Below are 23,725 nucleotides of genomic sequence, written 5' to 3'. Positions count from 1 at the left end.
ACACTACGAGACACCTTTCGTTTCCTTGTCGACAACGCCAGATATTTTCGGGAATTGCCGTAAAATATGGCTGCGCCCATGAAACATCATTCGGTACCCCTCGCAGATTATCATAATCGGACTCGGGAGAAATATGGGTTGAAAGTAGTCCGCCCACGTGATACCACTCTAAGAATGTTACAACATCAAAAACAATAACAACGATGGCGTCCATAATTCCTGTAGAGTTTGTACTTGCTCTGGCTTCAGAGCATAGAAAATCCCCATTTTCATCATTGCAAAATGTAAACAACTCGCAAAACCGGCCATGTTTGTTTTTACTATATAATTTTGATTCGCGTAGGCCCGCGTAGGTAGACTGCAATACCGCTTCCGAAATGTGTATTCATACTATCTCCTTCGAGGTACTTATCCGATGTTTGACGGAAAGGGCCGAGAATGTGCGATTGATGAAACATGACTTGGTCTGCCTAACTCAAATTAATCAATTAAGCCGTGCATATTTATGCATTCATTTTTTAAGATTAATTTAAGTTCAACATACAATGTTGTTTCAAACGTTAGCTGGTGCCCACGTGTTAATTTTCTCATTTGGTTACTAATGATTTACAAATTTAATACAGTTCCAGATTTTAACCCTTGATTAAATTTTTGACGACGTTGACGATTTCATGTACAGTGTACACGCGGTTGACGCCGCATGCAACATACCTGATCAACGGTCACAGATTGGTTGAATTCACAAGGTTAGCCCTGAGTTTGTGTTTGATATACCACAAAGTCCAAATGTAGCTCTCCAATAAATTGGCAATATTGACCTGGCATTAGTGAACTTCTTAAAGTTCTTTAGCATAAATTATACACTTGATTTCTTTCCTAGATTATTTCGGTATTCTGTATCATACATATTCATAGCTCTCTCAGTACAAAAACAAATATATTCAGTCTCTGCAATGGTGTTTAAATGTAAAGGCCAGAGCCAGGTTAATATACTTATTGCTTAGCTACGCATTTTGCGGCTTGGGAAATGAACAAGTTGTGGTTCTTGTCTGATTATTTTGGATGGGACGAATGAATCCCTTTAACAAACTATGTAATATCAAACGAACATATTTATTGTAATCATACTGTAATAATATACGACATAAAATGCAAAGCCATGGCAGTTTGATGAGTGCGATATTTCTCAAAGTAATCAAATTCCTGAAATACAATAAAATGTTAAATCCTGAAAGCTTTTTGAAGACAATTGTAAATTTATTGTATTTATCTTTAAGTTTACACATTGTACCCCAGAAAATATACTGAAACGTACCTGGGAATTCTAACGCTAAACTGGTCATTCAGCATTTTGTTTCAAATTAATTGTGTTCATATTTATGTCAATATTCTGTAAAATAGCCTCTATATTATTGAAACTCCTGCTAAAAAAAATCATGTTAAGCAAGATGTTTTTTTTCAAAGAGAATTTTATTTTGTATTCCGTAGCGCGTTTTACGACATCGGATTTTGGACGGGAATAAAACTCGGGTACAGTCTAAATTGGCCGGGTACATGTTAGTATATTTTGCGTACCTGGGATACATTTAAGTAGTACCCAATGACCAATCGAGCCTTACTGACCCCTACCAGGACGTTTCATAACACACCAAATATTCAATAATGAAAATAAAATTAAAAAGAAAATTTCTACTGAACTTATGATGCGCTATTTCCTCAGCTGTGAGCTTTTATTATTTAAGTTGTCATATAATGCAAACAATATGATTATAACCCTTCTTTTTTCACCATATTTGGAAAGGGACAGGGACTCTTTGCGTTGGGGAAAATCGCGATGTTAAGACGAAAATTGGGAAACTAGTGTTGTTAATTTCTTGCTAACAAATACTTTAAAATTGAGAATAAAAGTGATTTCAATATTGTATTTACTAAGGTTCAACTTATAGAGCTGGATTTTAGATGATATAAATGTTGAGACTCATTTAAAAAAAAAATCTTGGAAAAAATTCTTGGAATTCTTCAATTGGGAATATTTAGGTCCAATGTGGGAAAAATATATACTTTTTTTATTGGGAATGGGTCCCCCTACTTGAACACTGGCCATATAATGTGAACACCCAAGCAGGCTGCGGGCGGCTTCAAGCAGGAGGGAATATTTCTCCTGAGTATAATTTTATCCATTATGAATTAATTTTGAAAAGAACTTGCCATAAGTTATCAGCATGCTGTTGCGTGCAAAATGAGATGAGGTTAAAAGTCACAATTAAAATTTGAAAGTCTTATTTGGGACATGTGTACTTAACATGTTGTCTGGAGAATAGCTTTTTCATGTTGTATACTTTCCAAAAGAAATCTTCATGATGAGACAGAGTGTGGCATATAAGAACATTTTCTCAAGGTCCATAGTCAAGGTCACAAATCAAGGTCGAATGTCAAATTTAGGCAATGTTCTTGTAACACTTTGTCGAGATAAAAAATTTCTTTACCATGGATAATTTGTAAATAAGTTGGTATAAGGGCTCATCATGATGAGACAAAGTGTAATGCCCAAGAACCAGGTCCCTATGTCAAAGGTCAAGTTACTAATTCAAGGTTAAAGGTCAAATTAAGGAAATGAATGGATTTTCATATAACTTGTCTTACGTGATCAGCATGACCAGATATAATCATGTGAATAAGAACCAGCTACCTTGGTTCAAAGTTTAGATAACCAAAGATCAAAGGTCAAATTTAGGAAATGCATACTTTACACTTAGTCTGGATCTTTACTTTTTCCGTTAAAGCATGGCTGGACTTGCAAATAACTTCAAAAAACTAATTAGTTATCAGCATGATGAGAAATCAGAGATGGAGTGTTTTGTGCTAAACCAGATTCTTAGGCCAAAGAGTACAATTCAAATTCTAAAGGCAAATTGTAGAAATTTGTGCTTGATTCTTTGTGAGGAGCATAACTTTTTTCAGGATGTGTTGATTTCAAATAACTTGGCAAGAGACTAATCAGACAGAGTGTTGCGTGCAAGATCCAGGTCTCAATGTCAAAGATCAGTGTCACAAATATTGTAAGATTCAATACTTTTTTTATTGAATGGTACATATCTTGGTTTGTCTAAACATGTTATATTTCGTTTTTGATATTGCCCTTTGTCGTTTTAAATATTATATACAAATATATAGACAAAATGAAGTTTTTGATTTAAACTTAAATTGGTCCGCAAATATTAATTAGCGAAACTCTGTTAATTTTCAGGACAACTTTTTTAATTAAAAGAATGTATCTAGTTAAGTCTTAAAGTGTGTTTTATTAATATATTTTAGTTATCGCTCTCAAGCAAATACAATAATCTCCAGCCAAAAATGAATTTTGTGATTTTGAATGAACAAATACCGGGGCTGTTCATTAGCAAAAATGTGTAAGATATCAGACATTTTTTTTATTGAAATGTACAAATTAGCTTTTGCCTATAACTCTATTTTAAAATTATCATTTAAATAACGTTTTACAGGTAATATCATAGCCTGAAATAAAGTTTGTTTGTTTTCTCAATATTCACTAAACTGATTTCTTAATAAAATCTAAATTTATGATAAAAATGCCCAACAGGAAAAAAATGGAGCCTTAAATTAACTGATAAAGCTCCGATAATTTTCTCTGCATTTCCCTAACATGTCTTTATTAAATTTTCTTAATGAAGTTTGAATTTACAGTAAAAAAATAAAAATGCAAAATAATTACGTGATGTTTTTGTTAATTTATTACAGATTGTCAATTTCAGCAAGATAATTATCTTAAAAAAAACATCTGCGATAGAGGCACAAACTCATTTGCTCAATGGGAGGCGATGTCCCTAGTGTGAATTTAATGCATTTATGGATATGACCGTGACACCAGATGTCTGCACATGTTTGGATACTGTTATGCAGATCAGATATCACACGTCACTTTCAAATAACACATAAAGTTACAATCAAGACCTAATTCATGCTGTCAGAGTTGTATTACTATTAAAAGAATGCAGATGAATCTTGTTTCTATTAATCACATAAAAAAAGAACTATAATTTGATGATCAGATCGATAACAGAAACTATTAAAATCTTCATATATATTTGATAAAATAATTTCGCTTCCCTGTTTTGTTCTTCAGTACCGTTATGGCGGCGAGTGCGAATATTTAGGGGCGGTAAACCAGGTAGTTCTTAATTTCTGGGATTGTCAATTGGGAATATCTTTATCCAGATAATTTGGATAAAAATATCAGCATGATGCAGGTCATTTGGTCTAAGGTCAAAGTCACAAATCAAGGTCAAACCATAGTATTGAGCAAATGAAGGTTTTTTAATAACTTTGCAGTAGTTACAGGCATACTGAGGGGTGAATACTAAAACCAGGTCCTTGGGTCGTAGTTTGAGGTCACAATTTAAGGTCAAAAGGAAAATAAGGGAATTCCGTTTAGAAATTGTCAGATTTGTAAGTGATTTTTTTATTGGGACAAGCGTGCCACTTGTTAAAAAAAAATTGTATCACTGCTCTCTGACTTTGGTCTTCAATATAATAGCATTTGTATTATTTTGTTTTATCTAATTACAGAAGATTGACTGATTTAGTGAGCTATGTTGGTCCACATTAGAAGAACTTTCGCCAATGCAAGAGTTGTTAGGCATCTCTCTACATTTGCTCGTTCAGAGTTTGGAAAGAAAGCCAAACCATGGAGGTAACAGTTTGTTTAAATTATATTGACAAAATATAGTTTATTTAACAGTAAAAAACGCCAATCAATTTAGCCTAAGCTAAACTGTTTGTCCTAATTGATGAATATGCAAATAATGAGGAGACAATGCTTTGCAGGCAGTAATTAGCCGTGTAAAAAGTCATGTTTACAATTCATGGTCCAAGGTCAGACAATCATTAAAAAAATCCATTAAGTCTTGGTCAGGAGCATAACTTTGTCCACCATGAATTGTTTTTCAAAATGTGCAGTTTGTCAAAAGTAAAAAATGGAAAACAAGCCGCTGGGATCTAATGTAACAAGGAAGTACCATTTCCCAAAGGTCAAGGTCAAAGTCACAATTCAAGGTTAAAGGTAAATATAAGTTGTCAACCCCTAACACTTTCTCCAGACTGTAATGTTGGTCCATCTCGGATGGATTTCCAAATAATTTGGCCAATTAGACAGGCATTGTTTGACCTGAGGTCACATTTCAAGGTCAATGGTCCAAACATAGTTTTTTGCACAGCAGGTGATTGCAATTTCATTTATAAAGATTGTTAAAATAAGCAATTAAACAAATGTCTGCCCATTTAGATGGGTGATGACAGGCGTGGCAGGCACATCTCTGACCATGGTGGCATTGTACAGTGGTATGAGACCCCGGGGCGTGCTGGCAGCAACTTTACTGGACAACAAGGACTGGATGTCTTCCCCCATCACTGACCCTAAAGAAATGGAGAAGGTATATTTATAAAAAATGAGCCTTGTTGTGAGAAAACAGGGCGAAATGCGTGTGGGTAATGTGTCATCACAGATTAGCCTGTGAGGTCCACACAGGCTAATCAGGAACAACACTTTCCACTTTAATGGTATTTTTCTTTAAAGGATGTCTCTTCCAAATGAAAATCCATTCTAGATGGGACCGCACAGGCTCGTTGAGGATGACACTTAAATCACATGCATAAACTGTGCTTAAAGCTGCTGAGAAAAAGCAGACATACACTGCTGACACCATCTGTTCTCACTTTCATGAACTATTTGCACGGATAAAATGCAACCTGAAGAATTACATGCAATGTTTGCTATGTAATTAAGTGAAATATTGTACCAATGCCATCAAAAATTATGTTGCTTGACACAAACACATTCATGTATGCATTGAGTTTTCTTATTTCATGTTTCATGGCAATAAAGGTTAAAGGTCAAAAAAAGGATGGGTATATAGTCTGATATTGATGACGCAATATCTTCAGCTGAATTTCACATTAACTTCCAGATCACTGGGGTGTAAGTGTTCAATTTACACTTGGCGCAGTATGCAGCCATGGCACATTCGCTTATTTCCTTCACAGGTAACCATTTATAAACCAGAGTGGAGAGGAGCAATCATTGGATTGATGTTTTACTTTAAAAAAATCCAGTGGACAGATAGGATTTCGAACCAGGTAACTTCCGATCCCTGGACCTGCAGCATCCTACCATTAGACCACTGTCCTCATTATGCCTATGAACACAGTGAAGATACCATGACATTTTGTAGCTCTAGTTCTCTAAGTTTTTTAACTGTCAGTGATCCAATTTGAAATTAAAATAGGAAAGGACTGTTTTGTCCATTGTGCTTTGATGTAATAAAGCTATTCTCCATCTTTCAGAATCCGGACCTAATGAGAATCAAAATGGAGATGATGATAATGGATATTCAGGTAAGAACATGTTGGAAATTTAAAGGGGCATATCTGTTGTCCAATGATAAATGCTTCAATCATCACTTAAATCCTGCATATCTGTACTGCTGAGAGTGCATTATTTGACAACAAACTATTATAGTAACTTTGTATCTTTGCTCGCATGTAATCTTGTAAGGTGCATAAAGATGCTTTTTGCATAGGATATAATATCTAAGCAATTTCAATCTGGAGCTGATATGGGATTCTATAGTTCTGCAAAAAGTCTACTATGATTAAAAAATCTGATCTCTTACTGCTGGCTAACCACTTACATGTGTTGATGGGTTAAGTTTACCCACCAAATGTATTCGTTTGTTAAATAACAACTTTATTTTCTTGAAATACTTAAATTGTATTTCTTCAAAAATTGTAATTTGCTCATGATTATAAGGAAAACATTTTCGCCTTTGTATTTTAGCGTGTGTTCTGCAGGGCTCTTGAGGCAGAGGAAGATGGGAAGAAATTTCAGGTGGATAAATGGTCCCGAAAAGAGGTGGGTGCCAGAAATTATATAGGTAGTGTCAAAATACATGTATTTAATGCATGGATTGTGGTATGTTTGGGAATTGGGAGTTATCAACTCTTCCATTAGGACCTCGGCAACGAACAAAATGAAAAAATTTCTGAAGAAAACAACGAACAATAGTTTCAGACAATATGATTACAAAAATGAAGAAAATGAAAATCTAATTAAAAAAGTAAATTTGTCTGAATGCTAATATGCAATATCTTTATAAAAAACATTTCATGGTCATGCAATAAGTAAAGTAAATGTTTAAGAATATATGCATCATTATGAAGTTCTGATCATTTTTATTACTCAAAACACACTAGTAATAGAAACTTCAGACATTTCTAAGATAGTAAAGAGATTGTCCAATAAAGTTTAACATACATACATGTAATATCCATTTTTAGCTCCACTGGCAGGAGGCCAGCAGGGCTTATGTCATGGTCATGTGTCCGTCGTGCGTGCGTTAACATTTTCTTTAAATATCTTCTCCTAAACTACAAGTCCAATTCTGATAAAACTTCTCACACATGTTCCTGGGGTGAACCTCTATCAAATTTGTTCAAATTATGCGACCCCGCCCGGGGGTCAATAAAGTGAACATTTGCTTATATAAAGCCTATTTTGTGCAAACTTTAAAAATCTATCTGTCCATAACCATAGGACGTAGTGCTACCACATTTGGTATGTAGTGACATTTAATAGTTCTCTACTTAGTTTGTTCAAATTATGCCCCTGGGGTCAAATTTGAACCCGCCCCGGGGGTCACAAAAATGAACATACCCTTAAATAAGGCCTATTTTGTGCAAACTTTAAAAAAAATCTTGTCCATAACTGTATGGCATAGGGCTACCAAATTTGGTATGTAATGACATCTAATAGTCCTCTACCAAGTTTGTTCAAATTAAGCCACTGGGATCAAATTTGACCATTCCCCAGGGGTCACAAAATTGAACAAATGCTTATATTGGGCCTATTTTGTGCAATCTTTAAAAATCTTTTTGTCCATAACCATTGGGCCTATTTCTACCAAATTTGGTATGTATTAAAATCTTAAAGTTCTCTACCAAGTTTTCTATTATGCCCCTGGGGTCAAATTTGGCCCTGCCCCGGGGGTCACAAAAATGAACATAATTATGCTTAAATAAGGCCAATTTTGTGCAAACTTTTAAAATCTTCTTGTTCATAATTATAGAGCCTAGGGCTACTAAATTTGGTATGTAGTTACATCTAATAGTCCTCTACCAAATTTTTTCAAATTATTCCCCTGGGCTCAAATTTGACCCTGCCCCAGGTCATAAAACTGAACATATGCTTATATAAAGCCTCTTTTGTGCAAACTTTAAAAATCTTCCTGTCCATAACCATTGGGCCTAGGGCTACCAAATTGTGTATGTAGTGACATCTTATAGTTCTCTACCAAGTTTGTTCAAATTATGCGCCTGGGGCCAAATGTATCCCTTGAAGACTTCCATTAAAAAGTTGTTCAATAAAATTTGATTTTTCAAAAAACATGGCCACAGAAGTGTCGTTGAACTTTGCATGTTTATGCGTTTTTGCTATTTATCCATTATGGGAAAATCAAAATACACTTGGAATAACTTTTTAATTATTAGAGATAAATGCATACATGTCGAGCGTGAAAGGTAGACCAACATGTTAACTATCCATAAATGTTAACCCTTTACCAAACGACACATTTTGGACTGCCCCAAATTGAAAGAGATTGCAGACGAGAAATAATATTGTAAAGGACTATTTATAAATTGGCTGGGTGGGGTAGAAATCATTGTGATAAAAGGAAAAATTGCTCATCATGAGCAATTTCTCCTTTTTGAAACCCGAAGTCCTGTTTTCAAAACGAAAACAAACTCTTCAGAAGAAGTTAGTTATTGGAAGGTCGAGAATGGCATTTGGTAATTAATCATCCCATATCTACAAAGAAATTAAATTTATAAGCTTTTTTTGCCGTTAATATGATAACCCATCAGTTCAAAAGCACGATCGAAAACATTTCTGCATATGACTTTGTTTACTTAATGAGTTCCAAGGTCACAACAACAACAACAACAAACCTACATGCATGCCTGGGAATCAAGTCTTTTTGCGTCTGTTTGTAGACATTATCTTTACTTTTTGAAGCATGGGAGATGTTTATCAATAAAAAATCTATTGATACATGTAAGCAGATGCACAACTATTTATTTTATTTTTTGGAAATCAATGTAGCATCTAAAAATATGTGAAATAGAAAGAACCACAATATCTTTTGGAGAGATAAATGTACCTACTTATAAGCAAAGGACCTGTGCGACAATTCCCGGGCATTTAAGTCTGTTTACCGGTAGTTAACACTGTAGTAACGTTTTCCATATATAAAAATGTTCACCCCTTCCAACTTCAAGCGCCCAGTGGGACGAGGGATAGAAAGAGAAAGTCACATGCTTGAGTACTTTTCAATCCATGCGCATTGCACACTTTTTTCGCATAAAAAAAAAACAGTGGAGCAATACAGGGCCATCATGGCCCTCTTGTTTATTTTTAAGGGAGGTGGAGGTATTACCTGCGTGTTACAAGATGGTCGCGTGTTTGAAAAAGCTGGTGTCAACATCTCTGTTGTCACTGGCAACCTGCCCCAACAGGCTGTTCAACAGATGAAGTCAAGGTCAGTGAAACAGATTTCTTGGACGATTGCAATAAAGATGGATATTATACTGGGATTATATTTGAAAACGTCCAATATTGAATGGCACCTATTTGGGGTCAGCCCATACATTAGAGGTGGGCTCCTAGATTTTCGCACAAAACTCATTAATGTTTAACAAGTATCAAGAGAACAAATAGATATTGTGTCTTACTTGCAATCAGGAGTTTTCAATTTTGATACCAACTTGAGGATCTTGCATCAAGATCTTTAAGTCGACAATTACTACCACTTTCGAAGCAATCGAGCCAAAAATGAAAAGTAAAAGAAACTCAATGCTTTGAAGTTTTTCATCCATACATTTTGCATTTCTTCATATTTGCTTTTAGTATTCAGTGCCTTAATGAGACGCATATGTTTTAAATAAAATTGTTTCGCATCAATGTTTTTAACCACATTGGCGAATGTAGGTGGGCGGGCGGGCGGGCGGAACGAGCTTGTCCGGGCCATTACTATGTCGTTCATTGTGAGATTTTAAATCATTTGGCACATTTGTTCACCATCATTGGATGGTGTGTCGCGAAAAAATTACATCGATTTCTCCAAAGTCAAGGTCACACTTTGAGTTAAAAAATGGCCAGAAATGATCTTGTCCGGGCCATAGCTACATCATTCTTTGTGAGATTTTAAAATTGCTCGGTACATTTGTTCACAATCATTGGCCGGTGTGTCATGCAAAAGAATTGCGTTGATATCTCCAGGGTCAAGGTTGCCGTGACTAAAAATAGATTGAATTTGACACAAGGGGGGTAACTAGGAACAATCAGTAACAATGCACATTTTGAATTGTCACCCTTTATCAGACTTTTTTTCAAATTGAAAACCTGGTTTTTGTGACAATTTTGTCCCTTGTTTCTTGTGTTGCATCAATGTTTTTTCCTGTTTTGCATCAAGGAATTTGTTGTTATGCCTCAAAGATTTGTTCCATTTCACATCAAGGATTTTAACTATCTTGCATCAATAACTTCCACATTTCTCATAAATGATTTTTCTTTTTTCAGGGGAAAGACACTTTCAGGGAAAAATTTGCCCTTCTTTGCCACAGGAATCAGTAGTGTTATTCACCCTGTAGGTATTGGCTTCATTTATATTCAGATAAATGTTGACACAAATGTATCTTTTATTTCAATAAATATTTTGTTGACGGCCATTTTCTCCAACAGTTGTTGATTGATACACCCACTTTTATTATCCTCAATGTTCCTTAAGAGCTTTTTAATGCATTCATTTGTGTTATGAACATTTTTATGTCCCCCACTATAGTAGTGGGGGACATATTGTTTTTGCCCTGTCTGTTGGTCTGTCTGTTTGCGCCAACTTTAACATTTTGCAATAACTTTTGCTATATTGAAGATAGCAACTTCATATTTGGCATGCATGTGTATCTCATGAAGCTGCACATTTTGAGTGGTGAAAGGTCAAGGTCAAGATCATCCTTCAAGGTCAGAGGTCAAATATATGTGGCCAAAATCGCTCATTTTATGAATATCTTTTGCAATATTGAAGATAGCAACTTGATATTTGGCATGCATGTGTATCTCATGGAGCTGCACATTTTAAGTGGTGAAAGGTCAAGGTCATCCTTCAAGGTCAGAGGTCAAATATATGTGGCCCTCAATCGCTTATTTTATAAATACTTCTGCAAGATTGAAGATAGCAACTTGATATTTGGCATGCATGTGCATCTCATGGAGCTGCACATTTTGAGTGGTGAAAGGTCAAGGTCAAGGTCATCCTTCAAGGTCAGAGGTCAAATATGTGGCCCAAATCGCTTATTTTATGAATACTTTTGCAATATTGAAGATAGTAACTTGATATTTAGCATGCATGTGTATCTCATGGAGCTGCACATTTTGAGTGGTGAAAGGTCAAGGTCATCCTTCACACGGTCAAGGTCATCCTACAAGGTCAAACATCATATAGGGGGACATGTGTTTCACAAACACATCTTGTTTGTCTTATGGTTTGCACTCTGTCTGTCTGTCTGTCTGTCTGTCTGTCTGTATGTATGTCAGTCAGTCTGCCACGCTTTTCTGGATACTGCGATAACTTTAAAAGTTCTTCATATTTTTTCATGCAACTTGAAACATGGTTAGATGGCAATATGGAGATTATGCATGTCATTTCATTACATCAAAAATTCTTGTTGCTATGGAAACAAATATTAATTTTTTTAATCTGACAATGGTGGAGTTTCACCGGTAGGGGACCATATTGCTTGGCAATCTCTTGTTTATAGTATGTTGTTTGCCCTATAAACATTTGATATTTCTTTTAGGATGCTAAATATTCTGACATAGCAAATTCATCAAAAAGAAATTTATGTAATTTCCTTATTTTATTCAGGTCATTGTACAATTATTTGCTTTGTCAATTATATACAAGTGTTTTGTTCTGGTATGTACCAAAATATAGTATTTTTTAAACAGGAATCAATCTTTCAGGCAAATCAAGAATGTATTTTTCTGAACCAGCATGTAAACAAAACAACTATCTTGTGATCTGTACTATTTTCCAGAGGAACCCCAACGTTCCGACGGTGCATTTCAACTATCGCTACTTTGAGGTGACCGATGAGGAGGGAAAGAAGCACTGGTGGTTTGGAGGGGGCACCGACCTCACGCCCTACTATCTGGATGACGCTGTAAGTGACGTTAGGCTTTATTCAGAGGTTTTATCTTGCTCTTAAATTGTGAACTAAGATAATTGAAGAAAAAAAAATGAGTTGGTTTAAATAGATAATTGATACGTTATACCCTGTGATAATATAAAACTTGCATTTAAGGTAAATATGAATTTCTTTGATCTTTATTGAATTAAGAAGTATTATCTACTGAGACAAAGAAATATCATCTTTGTATTTTTTAAAGCTATTATTTTTTTGTCTGGGTGCGGGTGTATGACCTTGGAGAAAGTAATTGAGGGAAAACTGGGCTTAATGCATAATTATGAAGTGTCGTCCCAGATTAACCTGCGCAGTCTGCACAGGCTTATCAGGGACGACACTTTTTACCTGAACAGATTTTCACTAAGAAAAGTCATCCTTGAAACAAAAAAGCTAAAAGTGTCAGCCCTGTTTAACCTGTGTGGACTGTACTATAATGTTTCTTAATCTTAAATAAAAATTAATGATCTGATAAGTGTTTGAGGTACTTAGATTCAGCCCTTATATCTAAAACACTAGATTTTCAAAATATGCAAATCATATCATCCGGTCCTATAAATACTGATGACACTGTGTATGTATTGAATTTACTATTTGAGCTCAACTGTGGGAAAAGCAGAATTAAAATGCATGTGTGTGAAGTGTTGTCCCAGATTATCCGGTTCAGTCAACTCAGATGTCCCCCACCACTATAGTGGGGGACATATTGTTTTTGCACTGTCTATTGGTTTGTTTGTGTGTTTGTTTGTGTGTTTGCGTCAAATTTTAACATTTGGCATAACTTTTGCAATATTGAAGATAGCAACTTGATATTTGGCATGCATGTGTATCTCATGGAGCTGCACATTTTGAGTGGTGAAAGGTCAAGGTCATCCTTCAAGGTCAAGGGTCAAATATATAGCTTCAAAGCGGCGCAGAAGGGGACATAGTGTTTCTAACAAACACATTTCTTGTTTTGAAATTTTTCGTTTGAAGGAAGTCTCTTCTAAAAAAAAATCCAATTTAGTTGGATAGTGTAATCTCTGATTAGCCTGTGCATAACAAGGCTCATATGTTCACTGTTTTGTTTGTCAGGATGTGGAGCATTTCCACAAGACCCTGAAGCAAGCCTGTGACAAGCACAGTACAAGCTACTACCCGGACTTCAAGAAGTGGTGTGACTCGTACTTCTTAATTCCGCACAGAGGTATTGGCATGAAAATTCCTGACCCATAGTTTGTTGTGTAGTATGCTTATTATTCACATATTATAAAAAATATTTTTATCCCCACGCTTTTTGAAAAGCGTGGGGATATTGTGGTTATCTCCACCGTCCGTCTGTCTGTCCGTCCTGGCCACTATCTCCTCCTACACTATAGGCACTAGAACCTTGAAACTTACACACATGGTAGCTATGAGCATGTGTGCGACCCTGCACTATTTGGAATTTTGATCTGACCTCTGGGTCAAAAGTTATGGGGGTTGGGGATGGTGCCACGTCAGAGATTTTCACTCATTTTTTATGTTATTTTACATTAACGTCTTCATTTCTACACCGATTTACTTCAAAATTATACTGAACATCTCTTATGACAATACGGTCAATCTCAACTATGTATGGCCCCATTACCAACATTGGGGCGCCCCCGTCCAAATAGACCACGCCCACCCAAAATTGCCTTTTACTATAACTTCTTCATTTCTACACCGATTTACTTCAAATTGATACTGAACATCTCTTTTGATAATACGGTCAATCTCAATTATGCATGGCCCCATTACCAACCCTGGGATGCCCTCGCCCACATAGACCACCCCCACCCAAATTGCCTTTTACTATAAATTCTTCATTTCTACGCCAACTTACTTAAAATTGATACTAAACATATCTTATGACAATACGGTCAATCTCAACTATGCATGGCCCCATTATCAACCCTGGGGTACCCCCTGGGTCAAACATGCGGCGTGGGGATACGTGTTGGCCTCTGCCGCGCCATTTCTAGGTGAACTTGTTTTTTCTGCAGATTTATCATAAAATATTGGTGTCTTCTGTCTAATGGCTAAAAATCATTTGTAACTGTTTGGAGATTATTATTTAAAGTCACTATCACGCTCACCAATACATACGGCTACTGTAAATGTTCGGATATTTTACGGGAGATATAAGAGATATTTGTGGCCACAAAAAAATAAAAACGAGCATTTTGTATCTCGTTAAATCAATTCTACCAGACAACATCTAACGTTGAAATTTTGCATTTTGCTAAAAGAAACATTGATTTTTTTTGGGGTTAGCTTTATTTAACGAAATATTCGATATTTTTTAGCGTGATTGTTACTTTAAAGCATACCATTGACGTAAAGTTTTTCTCATCAGGTGAGACCAGGGGCGTGGGTGGAATATTCTTTGATGATCTGGAAGACGGGGACCAAGAGGATCTCTTCAAGTTTGTATCAGTAAGCCTGATACTGACAGGGGGAGACATCAGTATATAGGGCAGGTACTCTCTGCCAGTGCCAAGGGACGTGATCCATGCCAGGGAAGGTTTTACAAATTGGGTGGGGAGGCAGGGGGGAGGGATAAATATAGGCAAATTATTAGGCCTTTAAATATTATTCTGCGTTTCAGACAATAGTCAGAAAAAATGTATGGAGGTAGGGTAAGCACTGGATGTTGTTTTTAGATCAACTGAGAACATAATGCTCATGGATAGCTTTTAGAATACTGTGTAATCCCTCATCCGTAAGCGTCTGCCAGAGTTAAATAATTTTTGTAACTACCCTGTCTCAACAACATCTTGACAGATTTTAACAAAACTTCACAGGAATGATTCTTTGGTGACCCTCTTTCAAAGTTGTTCATATTGTTCGGGTTAGTTTCGACATGTCTCAAGTGAGACTTTTATTGTGGTTTCTTTTTTGCCAGTTTGTCCTTCCACACTTCCGTACGGTCACACTTTTGTTACAGTTTCTCATAGAACCTTCAATACTTTACCGATCTCTTTCAAATTTGGCACGTAGATACCTTGCATGGACCTCTACCATTTGATGACGTTTGAGGTCACTGGGGTCAAGGTCACCAAGGCTTATAATAGACTTTTGTTACAGTTTCTCATAGCACCTTCAATACTTTACCGATCTCTTTCATATTTGGCATGTAGATACCTTGCATGGACCTCTACCTTTTGATGACGTTTGAGGTCACTGGGGTCAAGGTCAAGTTCACCAAGGCTTATAATAGATTTTTCTGTCACACTTTTGTTACAGTTTCTCATAACACCTTCAATACTTTACTGATCTCTTTCATATTTGGCATGTAAGTACCTTGCATGGACCTCTAACTTTTGATGACGTTTGAGGTCACTGGGGTCAAGGTCACCAAGGCTAATCATAGATTTTTCCGTCACACTTTTGTTACAGTTTCTCATACCACCTTCAATACTCTTTCATATTTCGCATGTAGATACCTTGTATGGAACTCTACCTTTTGATGGCGTTTGAGGTCACTGGGGTCAAGCTCACCAAGGCTGATAATAGATTTTTTCGTCACACTTTTGTTACAGTTCCTCATAGTACCTTCAATACTTTACCGATCTCTTTCATATTTGGCATGTAGGTACCTTGCATGGACCTCTACCTTTTGATGAGGTTTGAGGTCACTGTGGTCATGGTCAAGGTCACTGAGGCTAATATTAGATTTTCTCAAGGTCTCACTTTTTTCCACACAATTAACCCATATATTTACAAAGCATCATTGGGGAGCATCCATCAGTTTTACTGATATCCTTGTTTATCCTGTCACATGCCTTTAAATCAGCACAATAACCAGGTAGCCTAATATCCCCAAAAATATTAGGCTAGATGACCACGTGACCTCGAATATCCGTCAGTTGCTCTCAGCGCATGCGCATGCCTTTACTATTTTCTATTAATTAAATATACTTTGTTCTTTAAAAAAATATCAAATACATATTAAGTACTGTTTGTTTAAACATTTTTATTAAACAGCATAATTTCGTCTTTGTGTATTGAATTAATAACGATTAACTCGATTTCTTTGTTGTTTAACAAGATGGAAGCTAGCCTAAGCGCTTTGCATGACGTGACGTCACTTTGTTTTTGTTTGCGCGTGTTTTTTCCCATATTAAATATTTAAACACAAAATACTCAAAAACTAGATATTTTAGAAATATTTCAATGGTGTAAATGTGACAGGATGAATAGAATAATAGGTTGATGACGTGAATGGAGAATGGTTACCGGTATCTGGCTCGTAGGAGGATCCTCCGACTTGCCAGATAACCATTCTCCATCCACGTCACCAAGCTATTATTCTCTATGTATATGGTATATTAATAATTTCTACAGAATCATGAACTGAAAGTCCATGGTTCTGTCGAAATTATTAATATACCATATACAAAAAGTAAAAGTTGTCTGTGTTGTATGAAAGTGTGTTTTATGATTACAGGATTGTGCAGCCGCCGTTACCCCTTCATATCTTCCACTTGTGAAGAAAAACAAAGATAAAGCATATGGATATAAAGACAGGTGTGTTGGGATTGGCAATCACTGTCTGGGAGAATTGAAAATTGCTGAGAAGATTTGTGACCCTTTTAGCATGTTTAGGATCTTCCTAAAGCACTCAGTTGGTCAATGAGAACATCATGTAGGACAGCTGTTGTAGACTTGTGAAGACTTACATGTATGTCTATTAGAAGACTTTTTCCTCTGCAACAACAAGGCCCAAAGGTTAAATATTTGGTATGAAACATTGTATAGGGGTTCTCTTAAAACTTTGTTCGACTCATGCCTCTTGGTTAAAAACTGACCTCTCTTCAGGACTCAATTTTTCATTGTAACATTTTGCTAAATGTTACTACATGCACAATGGGTGGTATTATTATTCGTCACTACTATGACAAGCTCAAGTTCTCACACACACCATGTATCCCTGTTTCCAGACGCTGGCAGTTACTGAGAAGAGGTCGGTACGTGGAGTTCAACCTTATCTATGACAGAGGCACCAAGTTCGGCCTGAACACACCTGGGGCCAGATACGAGAGCATCCTTATGTCCCTTCCACTAAATGCTGTAAGTGTACTTTACCAGGTGTCCATATAGTGCCAGGCCAACTTTTTACGTTTTGAGTGGCTCAATCATTGCCCATATGTGTGGGATTTTGTCTATTCAAATGGGAGAATGTTTGTGTGAAAAACCAGTCACGTTAATCAAAATGGCCCGATTACATAACCCTGTTAAAAAAGTAGAAAATATTTTTCAGTGGTCGAGGACAGGGCCTTTTGCCATCTTTTTTTGGATGAAATACTTATTATTTTAAGCAAGTTAGGGGACTTATCTTTATTGCAGGGGTTTTAAAAAAGGTATGATCTCAGTTTTAGGTGATTAATTTGTTATCAAAAAAATATATCTGATCGGATGACCCCATACTTCAGTGGAAATTTAGCCCTACAAGATTTTGATTGAATCAAATAAGCCATGTTCTGGGACAACTGGGTCTAATGCATGCGCAAAAAGTGTCGTCAAAGAGTAATCTGAGAAGACCCATGCCATGGTAAGGGAAGTCTCATCTAAACAAAAATCCAGAGTGTTGTCTCTGTTTAGCCTGTGCAGAATTCACTCTCTAATCTGGGATGACACTTTACGCGCATGCATAAAGTCCAGTATTTACAGAATGGGACTTGAATGTTTACCTTGCCATTCACAGAGCTGGGAGTATTGTCACAAGCCCGAGCCCGGCTCAGAGGAGGCCCGACTGACAGAGGTATTACAGAACCCCCGGGACTGGGTGTAGATACAGGGGTTTGGATGTTCATTGCTGATGCTACCATCATGCTTAGCTGCTACATTCCTTCTATGCATTGTTCAATCAATTGTGGTTGGCCTGATTTGATTGTTATATAATATACTCACTTATTTGTCGGTGTAAATGTCTGGGCTTTGTTTAAAGTAAGCAGGCAACATCTCCATATCACAGTTTCTCCGACAGGTATTCATTTCAAACTTCACATATGTATCTTGTTGTGTGAAAATTGGGCAAAATGCATGTGTGTAAAGTGTCATCCCAGATTAGCTTGTGCAGTCCGCACAGGCTAATCAGGGACGATACTTTCCGCATTAATGGTATTTTTCGTTTAAAGGAAGTCCCTTTTTACCTAAAATCTAGTTTAAGCGGAAAGTGCCGTCCCTGATTAGCCTGCACAGGCTAATCTGGGACGACACTTTACGCACATGCATTATGCCCAGTTTTCTCAGAACAAGACACATATGTATTCAGGGTCATTTTGTGCAGCCACTTACCAATTTCAAAAACTGTGACTGCAATTGAGCAGAAATATCCCCTTTTTGTACTTACATAGCATAAGGAAAGTCGAGCGCGCTGTCGTGGAATTGCTCTTGTGTAAGACTTAAGTAAAGATTTCTACTTATGGTTTTATGTAAATTTTTAAAGAAGTTTATCATGACATTATTTTTGCTGTTTACTGAAACTTTCACCTTTTTACACTTTTCTGTAATACTGTATTAATTGATATATGTACGTACAAATTATCGATGACTGTGACATGTTTTTATTGCATGCATTTTAAGTCATGACATATGCATACATGTAGGTAAAGACAAGCCTATTCAAAAGGGATAGTAAGCTCAATTTAATAAAAGAATTCACTTACTTATATTTGCTGCCGTGAATTGTTGCAGCTCTACCATCATCATTTTGAGTCCTTGGTGCTGACAATGGTGCATTAATAGAATCTAGTCAATTATTTGTGTTTGAATAACATGGCTTTCAATGGGGGCATATAATGTACGGCTTTTACATTGTCTCTCTGGCTGTTGTTTTGATATTTTGGTCGGCATAATGCATGTTTTCAAAATGACTGGAATTTGAGACAACAGTGGAATCTGAGGGCATCAGTTTTCTATGGACACATGTCTACCTGAGCAAAACATGCTCATGGTGAGCTTTTGTGATCACCTATTGTCTGTCATTCATAGTGTGTCATATGTGTTCACCATTTACTTTGTGTGCATTTAGATGCCACATTTATTGCCCAATCGTGATCAGACTTTGTCAGAACATTAGCCCTTATAATATCTTGGAGAAGTCCAAAACTGGTTCATGAAGATTAAATAACTAGGTCACTAGGCCAAATTAAACAAAAAGATACTCTTGTGAACTCTCTAGAATTTTTTGACCAATTATACTAAAAATTGCTCAGAACATTTATTCTAATGAAGAGTTGGCCGAGATTGAAATTTGTTCTGGTCCATTGAAAATCATTGCCGCCAAGGGGCGGGGCAGTTTTCCTTATATGGTGATTGTGAAACCTTCTTAACACTCTAGAAGTCACATGTATTCCCAATCATGATGTAATTTGCACAGAAATTATTTTCTTACAATATCTTGGCCCAGTTCAAAAATAGTTCTGGTATGTTGAAACACATAGCATACTGGTGGTGCAGTTTTCCTTGTATGCATATTATGAAACCTTGAACACTCTTGAAAATTGGCATATTTGCCAAATTATTATGAAACTTAGAATATTTCTTCTAAAAATATCATTGCAAATTTGGAAAATGCATCTTGTCAGTTGAAACACATGGAGGCAGAGGTGGGAGCAGATTTCCTTATATGGCTACATGTATAAGGGCACCTTGTGAAGACTATAAAAGTCACATTTTGCCCTATCATGAAACTTGCTCAAAACTTTTTTTCTTATGATACCATAGTCAAGTTGGTACATTGTTCCAGTCCATTGAAAAACATGGCTGCACGGCGCTGGACAGTTTTCTTTATACGAGTAAAGCAATGTATATTATGGACACTCTAGTAGCATCATATTTGTCCAATCATGACTTCAACTTTATCAGAACATTCGTTGTGATGGTGTTTGAATCAAGTTAGAAAATAAATCTTTTCTGTTAAAAAAAACATTGCTGCATGGGGCTGTCGCTGTTTTGCTTACATGGCTATAGTGAAACCTGCTTAACACTCTAAAAATCAAATGTTTTGCCATATCATCATGAAACTTCATCAGAGCTGTTGTACTTATGATTCCTTGCTTGAGTTTGACAATTTTTCTGGTTCGTTGAACAAACATGGCTGTTTTCCTTATGTGGCTGTAGTGGAACTTAAATGAACATGCTCAAAGTCACTTAAAATTATAATGAAACTGAATCAGAATATTTGTTGTAATGGTATCTTTGCTGTGATCGAAAATGGTTTTAGGTGTGGAAAATATGGTCACATTGTTTTCCCAACCATCATGAAACTCAGATCATTTGTTCTGATGATTCCTTGGTTGAGTTTGAAAAGGGTCCCAGTCTGAAAAGCATGGCTGACAGGGGTGGTGGCAATATTCCTCATATAGTGTGACCATGTAAACACTCTAGGAGTCACGTTTATTTTCACCAATATTGAAGAAACTTGCTCTGCACATTTTCTCAAAAAATATCTCAGGTGAGTGACCTAGGGTCATTGGCATTATTGTTTTAGATTGTTGGTACTTTGTGTTTCAGCTGATTTTGTCTATATTTAATAGACTGAAGGATATTTGTATTAATATTAAAATCTTAACTAGCCACACAGCTGTAAATACAACCTAGTAGTTTAAATAATAATAATACTTTTTCATGAAATAAGTCATGCTGGTTTGTTTATTTATTGAGATGTTTACCAAAAATGGAATTTAAGTTATATTTTTTAATGTTGATTTTGTTTAGTATAATTTGTTTTACATCAATTGCATTTGCAGTACTGACATCATATATGTAAGATTGTAAATTGACACGTTTAATAGTATACATGTAGATAGTGTCATAGGTGTTTTTGAAACAAAAATGTGTTAATACCCATAGTTATACATGCATGTGTCTCTTTTGGTTTATAGCTCTTCTTTGATAAAATATTGTACAGCATTCACATATTTCATGTCCATTCCACTGGTAGTTATGATTATTAAATGGCACTTGTTAATATTCGATTGTTTGTTGGGATATTATTTACAATAATCATTTGTACACCATATACAACTGTTTCACATAGCTACACTGTCCGCATATTGCATAAGACCCGTTTTTGCATGATGCAGGTCACATGACATTCATTTCACAATTAGTTTATCATTTAATCTCTTTACAACTATGAAAGGTATTAAATCTATTTTTATTCAACATTTTGGAAGGTGAACATCCTTATTCAGAGAAATACAGCTGGTATTTGTTTGCTTTTAAGAATATGATATATTTATATTGTTATAGTTTTATTGTAGAAAGAGACATACATATTTACCTCTTTAAGTAGTAATACATGATCACATTTAAGATTTATATAAAGTTCTTTCTTCATACATTACTATCATCCAAAATTATTGTTTTTTGTTATAATCAACATGATGGGTAGCATGTTATTGAATTCAGTTTCTTTATGTTTTATAAATATTGTTAACTGAATCGCTGCCATTGTTAAAGTGCCTTTTGTGGTCTTGATTTCTGTTTTTTTCCTATGTTGGGGTTAATAACATGACACACAGTGTTTGGAAACAACACATAGCTGTTCCATCGTTGACAGATAATTCATTTATCTGTTTTACTAAAATACTGCTTTTTGCATGAAAAACAAGCTGTTGGGTATTACAATAACATTGATTGCCTGTAAATTTATTATTGTTAAACTATAATTTACATAGATCAAACTTTAGCACATCATATAGTATCTAATGGAAATTCACAATACTACAATCCTTTGTTACTATTGTTGTGTTTTGTGAAGGATAATAGCCATAGCATTATACAGGCTGCATTCAATAGTAATAATTTCTATATCAACAAGAAACTATGCTAATAGATTTTTATTTAAATAGTTCTTGTAAGTTGTGTATCCATGTCTTGTCACATAATCAACGATTAACATACTAGTAGTATTCTCCTATGTATCATTTATTGTAATTAGGTTCTTAATTTTATATGTCAATGTGTTTCACTGTTTATTTCAGTCTTAAATAAAACCATGTTGTGTTTTATACAAATAGATGAATGGTAAATAATTTAGAATAAAAAATGTATAGCAGTATATGAATACAGCAGTTTTAGATGTATAATATGTCCTTTGTTTCCCTAATGTCCTTGTGTATGAAATAAATTAAGTGTTATTGTGTTCATTTATAGATGTGCTAATTTCTTGAAAAATGTGTATAATGTAAAGCATGATGAATGTTCAATACATGTATTTATATAAATCTACTTACTGGTATTTCAAATCAAAATAAAAGCCTCTCAACTGTCTGGTTTTGATTTGTTAAATTTCTATTCAGACAATCAACTTATTTTTATTATATTTCTGTCCGATGTTATACATAATGTCCACATGTGTTACACTGTCATAATATTTTGTACAATAGGTTGGTCTTGTTATGTTATCAACATTACCCAGTGTGTAAAACACACATCCCAATTATCTACAAGCTCTTTTGCAAAACTGGTTATCTTCTAATTGAGTACAATAACACATTTCTTGCTTCATACTAACTAATACAAATCAGATAATATAGACAATCAAAACAGGTCTAGTTAATATGTATGGAACATCACTAATAAACCATTACAATATTTGGATCTAATAAATGGGCAATTCAATTAAATAAAGCCTACAGTTCTTCAATCGTATGATCACTTTAAACAACATCTACCTATCTATCTAGATGATGTCTAGGTCAAGTTTGAATATGGGTCATGCCAGGTCAAAAACTAGGTCACGGGGTCACTTAGTGTGTTTTAAACTGAAAGTTTTACCGGACCATAACTATGTCATGTATCGTTAGATTTTAAAATGACTTGGTTCATTTGTTCACCATCATGGGACGGTGTGTCGTGTGAAAAAAGTACGTCAATATCTCAAAGGTCAAGGTCACACTTTGAGTTCAAAGGTCAAATGCTTGTCCGGGCCATAACTTCGTCATTTATCGTAAGATTTTAAAATCATTTGGCAAATGTGTTCACCATCGTTGGACGGTGTGTTGCGCAAAAGAATTACGTCAATATCTCCAAGGTCAAGGTCATACTTAAAGTTCAAAGGTCAAAAATTGCCATAAATGAGCTTGTCCAGGCCGTACCTATGTTGATCATTGTGAGAATTGTAAATCATTTGGCACATTTGTTCACCATCATTGGACGGTGTGTCGCGCGAAAGAATTACGTCGATATCTCCAAGGTCAAGGTCACACTTGGAGTTCAAAGGTCAAATGCTTGTCCGGGCCATAACTTTGCCATTTATCTTGAGATTTAAACATCATTTGGCAAATTTGTTTACCATCATTGGACGGTGTGTCGCGCGAAAGAATTACGTCGATATCTCCAAGGTCAAGGTCACACTTGGAGTTCAACGATCGTAAATGAGCTTGTCCGGGCC

At 35.7% G+C, this 23,725-nt stretch overlaps 1 protein-coding gene across 1 annotated transcript; it reads left to right on the top strand.

The window, feature by feature from the left end:
• The first annotated feature begins 455 nt into the window (after positions 1 to 455).
• Positions 456 to 22,602, top strand: LOC127853525 (oxygen-dependent coproporphyrinogen-III oxidase-like). The gene is made up of 13 exons (XM_052388081.1): positions 456 to 746; positions 4,588 to 4,711; positions 5,303 to 5,450; positions 6,361 to 6,411; positions 6,854 to 6,928; positions 9,493 to 9,611; positions 10,652 to 10,718; positions 12,169 to 12,294; positions 13,390 to 13,501; positions 14,675 to 14,754; positions 16,769 to 16,848; positions 17,262 to 17,391; positions 18,026 to 22,602. The coding sequence occupies exons 2-13, from the start codon at positions 4,611 to 4,613 to the stop codon at positions 18,110 to 18,112; spliced, it is 1,176 nt and encodes a 391-aa protein (XP_052244041.1). The 5' UTR covers positions 456 to 746; positions 4,588 to 4,610; the 3' UTR covers positions 18,113 to 22,602.
• Positions 22,603 to 23,725: the final 1,123 nt, after the last annotated feature.

Source organism: Dreissena polymorpha, chromosome 12 (assembly GCF_020536995.1).
Source record: "Dreissena polymorpha isolate Duluth1 chromosome 12, UMN_Dpol_1.0, whole genome shotgun sequence".
Taxonomy (NCBI): domain Eukaryota; kingdom Metazoa; phylum Mollusca; class Bivalvia; order Myida; family Dreissenidae; genus Dreissena; species Dreissena polymorpha.
Note: the sequence above shows the minus strand (reverse complement) of the source record. Positions and strands in the feature narration are given on the sequence as shown.

Bases quoted from the DNA above. Each gene is read 5' to 3' on its own strand.
- LOC127853525 (XM_052388081.1), top strand. From the start codon at position 4,611: ATGTTGGTCCACATTAGAAGAACTTTCGCCAATGCAAGAGTTGTTAGG. The intron at 10,719-12,168 runs GTAGGTATTGGC...ACTATTTTCCAG, and splicing joins TCAGTAGTGTTATTCACCCT to AGGAACCCCAACGTTCCGAC. The intron at 13,502-14,674 runs GTATTGGCATGA...TTTTCTCATCAG, and splicing joins CTTCTTAATTCCGCACAGAG to GTGAGACCAGGGGCGTGGGT.